Genomic DNA, 9,492 nt, shown 5'->3' with positions numbered 1-9,492 from the left:
CTGCCCGGCCTTCAGCAGCCAAACAGCTGGAAAATCGCCTTCCACAAACACCAGGCGGTAAGTCTAGAGCATGCCAGCAGACAAAGCACTGAATTATTCCGTGCCACTTCCCCCGAAAAACTTCAGAAAGACTACCTGCCTGCAACCATTATTCAGCACACACTTCATGTTTTTCACAGTGAGCACACTTCTATACAAGTACTGTCAGCTGAAATAATTTGCTTGACTAGTATTTAGAGGGGTATGTACAAATGCTCTCTGCTTATGCCCACAGAATTGGTGATGAATACTCTTTTTTAAAAAAAATAAAAAAAGTTCTTCCCTAGAAATCTTTCAGGGACTTGGACAAAGGAAAGGAGGGCAGGTTGTAAGTGAACACAGTTCCAGAAGAACGGTAACAAAACTGTAACATGTTTCTCGCCTTAAAGTAACTGTCGATTTGTATGTTGATGAAGTAGGTATCCCCAAACAATACTCCTCAAAAAAACTCCATTTACGCGGAGGAGAGTCCCATGACGGACAGACACTGAAGTACTGTTCTCCTGGCAGCAGCATGTTGAGAGGAGCTCTGACTAACTGTTCTGCAGCTATTAGGGATGGAGATATTCCATTGGGAGACCATCAGTAGTGAAGACGATAAAGGAAAAACATATCAAATTCTGGCCCATCAAACATATACAATCTAGGTTTAAATGCCACTGTGGGACAGGATCTCTTGAAAAGAGCAAAACTGCATCGGACTAAGCAGTCTTAGTATGGTAAGACTGAGTAACACTGGAAAGCCTTTCACTTGTAGCTGCATGTTAAAGATGCATCATAACTGAGCTAATCAAAAGCCCAGCTCTCTCCCATTTCAGTAAGCAAGCTAATAGCTCCTTAGAGAGTCTTTTATACTTGCATACACAACTATCCAATTCCTCTGGCAACGTGAGTATGCCTCAGAGAACGCTTCCTAATGTTAACGTTAACCAAAATAAGTAAGCATGTGTATCCTAATGACAACGTATTTCACCCTCCTGAAGAGAGAGCTCAACTTCACAGAACACAACTGACCACAGCTTGACGCTAGAATCTCTGCGACTGTAGGCAAAATCTTCAGGCTATCCGTTATGTGGCGCAATGGGCTCCAGAATAAAATTATCTTCGCCAGGGAAAGTAAAAGCAAGCAAGCATGTTCCTGCTGCAGGTGGTTGGGCTGAAAAAATAACTGTCAAGAAGCAGCAACTGTCCACAGCAGCCTGAAGTAGAGAGGCTAGTACTTACTGAGAAGCACTAAAAACTTCTTACTGAGGAAAAGCTATTCTCATTAGCATTTCTTATGAAGTCAAAGTGTTCATGAAACCTTCCACTTCTAAAAAGCGTCTCTAAGACTACTCCGTCCATTTGCAAAATCGTCCAATTCCTGGACAACAAAATCACTTGTCATGGATTTGAGTCTGGTGGTGGTTTTGGTAGCAGGAGGAGACCCACAGGGTGATGGCTCTTGTGAAAGTTCCAGAGCTTCCCCCAGCACCAGGAAAATGTCAGACCCATCTCTGGCCAAGGCCAGGCCAGTCAGCACCTCTGCGATCAAAGTATTTAGGAGGGCAACCTATTGAACCACTTCCTCTTTGTTGCATTATCTCTCCTTGTCTTCTCTCGTTATCTTGGTCTGGTTTGTCTTTTGCATTGGGGAGTTTTTCTGTTGGGAGGAGGAGGGTGAGAGGAAAGCAAAGGAGCACAGTTGGTGAGGAAAGCAGGGGAGAAAGGCACTAGAGCAGAGCATTTCCCAGGAGTCCCGTGGTGAGTCAGATGGCAGGGAGAGGATTGCCTGCCAACTGAGCAGAGTGACAGTGGCGAGAACATCCAGGGTGCAAAGGTGCATGGAGGACCTCATGATGGGGTGAGAGAGACCACACAGGAGCAGAGAATGTACCCAAAGTGACCCATGACCCTGAGGAGGATCCCACACTGGTGGGACGAACTCATGTGGAGGGAGAGGATTGCCTCCCATGAGATGGACACCACACGACAGCAGGGGAAGACTGTGAGGAGGCCTCTTTCCCAAGAAAGAGGAACTGCCACTGACAGTGAGTAATGGCCAGAGGGACTGCACCCCCAACCCTACCTTGTGCCAATCGGAGGGCAAAGAGGTAGCCGGGAGGAAGAGGGGGAGAGAAAAGTGCATTTAGGATCAGGTTTATTTATGTGTTCTTCTCACTATCCTACTCTGATCTAGTCAATAACTGGTGGTGGTAAATTAAACGTGTGTTTTCTCCCCAAGTCTACTCTTCTTTTTGCCTGTGGCCATAAGTGGTAAATGAACCCTTCTTGTCCTAATCCCAATCCTTGAGTCTTTTTAGTTGACTTTTCTTCCTCCCCATCCCTAAACCGATGGTGTGGAGGGAGGAGTGAGGGGCTTTGTAGTTCTTTGCTGCCAGCCTGGGCAGCCAGCTCAAACCACACCACCACTGTACACAGTAATTTGATTTACCTTATGCAGGGCAGTGATTGGTCTAAGAGCATGAGTTGCAGCTTGCATTTTGTCATACAGTGACAAACTCAAAAGTTTTTCCCTAAATCACAGCACCAGCCTCTTCTGCAGGCTCCCATAGTGAAAACGAAGACAAATGAGCACACCTGGATAGAGATGTCCATTCGAAGTCTGGTGAGAGCATCCTTCAAAAGGGAGAGGCATCAGACTAGAATTCCTGATGAAAGGCAAGACCTTGTCACCAACAAAACTAAGCATGCCTTCAGATGGAAAGATCCTCAATCACTGCCTGAACCACATGTGCTATGTACAATAAAGCTGGAAAGCTTAGGAACAGCAGCTCACTGCACGTCAACAACATTCTGCTAGAGATCCCACTACAAATCTATGGAAGCTTCCATTCGAAGAAAGGTAGGTTTTGCCAGACAAAAATGGCAAAAGGTTGGAGACAACAGTGGTGATACCATGAGTGCACTTTCTTGCCCAGTGTGATGATTTGTTAAGAGTTTTTGATGACAGATACCCATCATTTGCTTCACTGACAGTGGAAAGGTCAGGCTGCATGAACAGTAAATACACAAATCCTGCAGATCCCAGTACTTGTTGTTCACGTTCTTGGAATACAGCCACAGGATTCAAAAAAATGCTTATCAATGCAAACAAGTTTCAAAGACAAAAGAAGAAGAATCCTTGTGGGCAAAGAAGGCGTCCATCAAGCTCTGCGTTGCATTCCACTTAGTACTACAGGACACGACAAATAGGATATTCTAAGGGAGCTATGAAAAGCGTTAAATAAAATTTCACATGTGCTTTTTAGCATTTGAAACATGGGAGAACTCTATGAAGACTCTCAGCTACATGGGATGCTTCAAAATCAAAAAGGAAAAGAAATACACAAGAAACTTCAACTTCAGGTAACAAACACCATTATGAAATGCTTCTTCAGGTCAGGGAGAGGTTTAGGAATTCCACAACTAGTAGGATGAACTTCTTTTGGTGGGAAAGTTACAATATATAAGTTTGGGGACAAAAAGCAGAACTTAAAGAATATCTCAATATTATGAACTGGAGTGCTAGCCAGCACTAGCTATACTCACAGATGACAACAAGTAGCTCTTTCCGCCACTCTTACATCCTAGGAAAGCCTAAAAGGATTAGGCCCATGAGGGAGGTAGATTCAGGTTATCTGGACATCCCTTTTAAGTTACTACTGCTGTGACAGACTGATCTGAACTTCTAGGTTGTGTGGTTTTTATTGTTTGTTTTTTTTTTAAGTACATGTAACCTCATTTTGGTTTTAGGGGGCGAAAGGCACAGTCCATCAGGAAGAAAAGGAAAATGCCTACCACTCCAACCTCATTGTGTTAATAGGATGCTCTGAGAACATCTACTGAATATCCTCCAAATGAAAGTGTTCTTAGGTGGGCTATCTAGCCTGAGTGAATGTCTATTAACAGCTCTTGGATATGAATGTGGGGAAAGATGGTTGGGAAAGGATCACTAATTGGCTCTAATCACTATCTTAGAACTCGTTAACAGAGAGGGTTTTAAAAAAAAAAACAACCACCACTGTAAAAATTCTAAACAGACTTATTTGATGATCCTACAATCCATGGATCTCAAAATTATATCTTACATGCTTGCATCCAAAGGCAGTCAGTCATTCCAAGAACGTTCTTCAGGTAAACAGCATAGCTATAAACACACAGCTACAAGACAAAGGGAGCTTTTCTACATATGAATTCTTGTAATTCACCTTTGCAATTACAGACAGCACAGTCACAACATTTCTGTTTGGCTAGTGCACATCATTCTCAGAAGATGAGCAAGTTGACTGAAAATACAGACACACACACATGTACACCAGTGTGTGGCCCAACAGCCCCAAGCATAGATTGTTAAGGTTGAGGTCCATTAAGTTAAGCAAAAGCCCACTCTTACTAAAATAGATTCAAGCAAGCCTCCAAGGAATTTCTTCATAGCCCCTTTTAATTAAGTCGCCAGAAGAATACATTAGGAATATAATTTTTGGAGAATCAGTCAAGGAAGGGTAAACGCAAGTTCTTCTCCAAGAATTTGCACTAGTAACACTGGATAAGAAAGCCTCCACAAGAAAACACTAATAGTGCTTCAGTTTCCCTGTGATTGTAGCTCTTTCTTTGAAGTTGGGAGACTTGATGCCTAAAAAAACCCCGTGCTTTACAGTGAATGACAAGCTGTATGATCAGATGGAACTGGAAAAGATGTGTAAACAAAACAACTTTTACTATCCTGAAAATGCACATTTTTTTTCTTTGGATTCTCAGACTTCCTGAGAATCAGAAAAAGATTTTTCCCATCCTAGCTCTCCCAACAAAATGAAGACAGACTCTTTTCTTCAGGTCTCACTATTTAAGAGCTCCTGTGGACATAAGCAATCTTATCTAAGATCAGTGTAGGGACAACAAGTACAGTATGCCAGAGAAACAGGTGAAAAAAAAAACCAAAAAAAAAAAAAAGGAGAGAGAGAGAGAGAGAGAGATAGGTCCTCAGCTCCTTAATCCACCATTTGTTTAGCAACTAATTGCTTTGCCTTGCATCAAACTTAATTGGCAATTAGAGTTTTCATGAGCTCATGTCTATGAGCTCTCACAGGCGGCTGAGTTTGCCAAGACATTCAAAAATAAACCTTGTGAGAGATCCTGGAAGTTCTTAGGATTCCAGTCACTTAGCAGGCCTTAAAGGAAGATAGGATCCTCCGTTTCTGCTGAGGTTAGGAGGGTCATGGCTTCCTTTGAAGGGTGACACCTAACTCGATGGCCGTAGCATTGACCTGGCCAAGGACTACCTTTCTTAAACCATACTGGTGGCCCAAGACAAACTTCCTCCTCATAGAAAGCCAAGCATCTAGAACCAAAAGATCTCTCACAGCAATGGAATTACAGACTTCACTTAGATGTGGATCCTTTAAACAAATCCTAACCATTACTCACCCACTCCGCTCCCCTTAAGAGTGAGCCTAATCAGCTAGGTTAGCCGATTAATTCCTGGGTCCCTGATGTTAACACAGCAGCCTTCAGGTTTCTGCAAGGCTCAAATTAAAGTGATACATGTTCTAAATCACACTTCACCAACACACTACACTGAGAAGTTTATATTTTGAATCTTAAGACAGTCTCCATCACCAGAACCGACACTGTTATCTTGTCAGTCTGGAAGCTTTTTAAGCTCTTAGGCCCATCGCTGCACTAACAGCATAGCCAAAGACCAACACCATCTTTCCAGAAATGTAGTAGGTCTGTTCCCAAATCACGTAAAACACATGTGCAGCAAGGCCAACGTGGAATCAGAAAAAGGCACCTGACCATCAGGAGCGTCACCTGACTGGCTGAGGGTGCCAACCCATGCCTCAGCCACGATTCTGCCAGATAAGTGCTACCCTTTCATGTCAGAGAACTCTCTGTTAGCTCCATTCCTAAACAAATAATAAGTGGTTGAAAAAAGAAAGAAAGAAAAAAAAGAGAATAAAAGTAAAGTTTCCTTCTGAATAGGAGTTGTGGTATGATGATAGTGAATAGAGATAATATATTATTGAAACGTGAGGCGCTGCAAATGCACCTTGAGGTCTGTAAGCTCAAAAGAATAAACACATCACACTAATGCATACAGAGCTTGTTTACTACTGTTCAAAGCTGTGGGGTTTTTTTTATTTATTCCATCTTACAGAACAGAGATGTAAGCAACTTCATCAGATCCATTCATTTAATATTTATACACACGTTGATTCAAAAGAAAACCCATGACTATGTAGTACTTCAACTGTACGCATCAAGAATACACTCAGTTTGCCTGTTTTCTTTAAAAGCCAGGAATACATTCAGCATCTGGTTAGCTGGCATAAAAAGAAGATAACCTTTTGTTTCAAAGAGACACTGGTATATTAACTAAGGTCATGCCAACACATATTTCCTGAATTTAGCAAACTCACGTCAGGGTAGTAGCGTTAGCTGTAAAGATAAAGACTGAAGTTGATCCTTTTCAATTGTTGAAGCTTAATAAAACACATTCCTTTGAATTTCAGTCCCATTTCTGTACTAGAAGCGAGCCTCACATCTGCCACAAAGTTCCCACAGCAAACCAGTTGCCCACCAGCATCAGATCAGCTGCTGGAAACCAAGAACGCGGACACATGCTGAATCTCTGCAGACGTTCTGCAAAGGCTCCAGAAGAACACAATTTCCTGCGTTTAAGAGTTCCGCAGCTGCTGTGCACCATTCATTGACAGTCTGACCTACATCCACCGCTCAGGCTTCTCTAAACATGTAACTACTCATCTCTGCATGTGCAGTTTTCAGCAGAAATCACTAGCAGCTCGTAGGCTTCCTCTTCCTCGTTTTCACTGATGTATTACTGGCACATACAAGATTCCTTCCACCTGAAGCGTGTGACTTGCTCCCCACTATGCTTCTGCAACAAAATGGCCTTGAAACTGTCACCTGTTACAAAAGCCAGTTACAACAATTACTTTAATATTAAAAGTCTAGCTTTGCAGTGCAAAGCTCTGTCCAAAGACTGCACTTGGAACGCTCGCACACAGTCTCAGTTTAACAAGATGTACAAGGACACGCTGCATTAAGTAAGGCATCTTTTTACAGCACTGTTTTGCTAGCAGGCACGGGCTGCCCACGTGCTATGAATGACTCTTCCCAGTGCAGATTTCATAGTTCTACAGTGAGTTTTACACTGAGTCAACACACTAGTTCTGAACAGAGAGGGCCTTTAACATGTCAGCATAAACTTCAACTGCTGATAATTCAGATACCAAAATTAATTAGTGAATCTCACCTTAAGAAAAAACTGGCTAATTTTTCACTTGGTACCTGTCACTCAGTGCAAAAGCAGCTTTCTCCACACCTTGGTCGCCCTCCAGTACTGATGAGGCTATAGCAAGCTTAAGTCACAAAAAATACTGACATCTTCAGCTAGTTTCTTTGATTAGCAAAATATACAAGCATTAAACAATTTCTAGATTATATGATTATTTTTTTCAAGTTATCTGGGTCCAGTTAGGTTTCTTCAACTAATTCCTGTAGTCTCAGGATATTTATTCTTCATATTGTAATGAGATACAGATTTTTTTTTTCTGCAAGATCCAAAAACCAAAAAAGCTGTTTGTTTGGGTTTTTTTTAAGAGCAGAAGGATCTCGGGAAAGTAGTAGCACAAGATTTTTGGTAGCTCCTACGCAATCAGATGATAAGTGCAGTTGAAGTTTCTCAAAAACAAGTCAAGCTAATTTACATCCACATAACTTCTATTTACAAACCCTTCAACTTCGATTTCAGCAAGGCTTCTGTCTTCTCTTGCATTTTGCAAATAATGAAAAATTAGACTAAATTGGGTGGTGTGCACTCCTCAGCAAGCACTATTCAGATTGTCAATGATTCCAACGGTGAACTGGAGATATGCATCAAATGGGAGAGCCAAAAGAGCTTGGCATATATCTAGAATATTCAAAGCACACACTTTCATCGAGTCATTAATGAAAAATATTAGAAAACATGGGTGATACCAAGCTGTGAAGGCTTTGAAGCATACCGGGGGACAGCATGGGAATTCCAGTTAAGTCTGGAAAAAGCAGATGCAACTTGGAAGATAAGAAGCAATCGTGTTTAAAACTTCTGCATTTATTTAACTATGCAAACAGAGAACATAAACAACTACCCTTGCCTTTGTGGTACTATAGGAAGTGTCCGAACGATATAATGGATCACAGACTGAGTGTCTGGCAACAAAACACCTAATACTGTGTTAAGAATTGTTTTCCACTGTCCCATTTAAACTTCAGCTGCAGCCTGCATCCTTACAGACTTGCAGAAAGATGCAGACAATCTGAAGAACAGCAGCAGCAACAAGTCATATCTAGGAACCAGAATACTCACCACAAGGATGAAGAACTGAATTTGTCTCAAAAGGATAAAAATAAAGGGGCCTGTATCTGTCCTGAAACACCCTGAAGGTATCCAAAAGCAGTTAAAAGTTTACCCTTCCCTTATTGTCACATAGTCCAACAGTAGTTTAGCTTGTGAAAATGTCCAGCAGCAAGCCTTTAAGGTGACTAGAAAGGCTGTTGGAAGAGTTATGAATGACAAGGGTGTAACAAATGCTGTATTTAAGCAAAGCACCGAACTAGATTACTTCTCATGCTTATGATCTTCCCAGCTGTACTGACATTTACCTAATATAACCAAAACATGACCCTAAAATTAACTCCCTCTATAGCAGAGCAGAAGCAATTTCTAGAAAACAAAAGAACATCCACACTTTCTAAATGCTAAAACTCCCCCTTTTCCCACGGTGAGACTTCAAACATTTGAACAGCTCACAGCTTTACCGTAATAACGTGAGAAACGGTACAGAAACTGAATACGGATTATTTCTAAGAGATAACTGGAGTAAAACAGTACTGCTCTGCTGTACTGAGCTTCACAAGTTGGAGAGTAAAACTAACGTTAGAATCTGCAGTTACTAATCTACAAATTTACAGATTTTCTATATAACCTTGGGGCCATAAAGCAAAGCTTACAGAGAAATATTTAGCTAAAACACCAGAGCATTACTAGCAAAGTTACAAATGATAAACAAAAGCAGACTCACCTTCCGCAATTCAATTGTAATTTCATTTCTGTGTCTTCTCATAGTCTGTAAATAAAAAAATAAAAAGATTATTTGTATGTAAAGAAAGCAGTAGTCTGTTTTGTAATCACTGGTTTCTAGGTCAAAAGCGCAGTTATTCATCAGAAGATAAACGAAAACAGTGTGCATAATTTATAATTCAATCTTTCCTAACAAGATGCACTAGTGGTTTTCTGTGTTTTATTTTGGGGTTTTTGTGTTCTTTTGGTTTGGGGCTTTTTTTTGGTGTGGATTTTTTTTTTTTAAGATTATGCACTTTAGAGAAAGCCACAACAAGTATTCCAAAGGCAAAAAACATTGACTTCCCCATGGAGTTTCACTGGAATGACTCTCCAGGTGCTCATAT

General features: G+C 41.2%; 1 protein-coding gene across 1 annotated transcript in view; it reads right to left on the bottom strand.

Moving 5' to 3' along the window:
* The window catches only part of KPNA3 (karyopherin alpha 3 (importin alpha 4)), a 31,862-nt gene extending 22,713 nt beyond the window's left edge, over nt 1-9,149 (bottom strand). Inside the window, exon 1 of the mRNA XM_009873100.1 lies at nt 9,108-9,149. Coding sequence (XP_009871402.1) covers nt 9,108-9,149 — 42 coding nt within the window. The remainder of the gene's footprint in view (nt 1-9,107) is intronic.
* Between the last annotated feature and the right edge of the window lie 343 nt (nt 9,150-9,492).

This window comes from Apaloderma vittatum, unplaced genomic scaffold, assembly GCF_000703405.1.
Source record: "Apaloderma vittatum isolate BGI_N311 unplaced genomic scaffold, ASM70340v1 scaffold20007, whole genome shotgun sequence".
NCBI lineage: Eukaryota > Metazoa > Chordata > Aves > Trogoniformes > Trogonidae > Apaloderma > Apaloderma vittatum.
The sequence above is the reverse complement of the archived record's forward strand: the minus strand, read 5'-3'. Positions and strand labels throughout refer to the sequence as shown.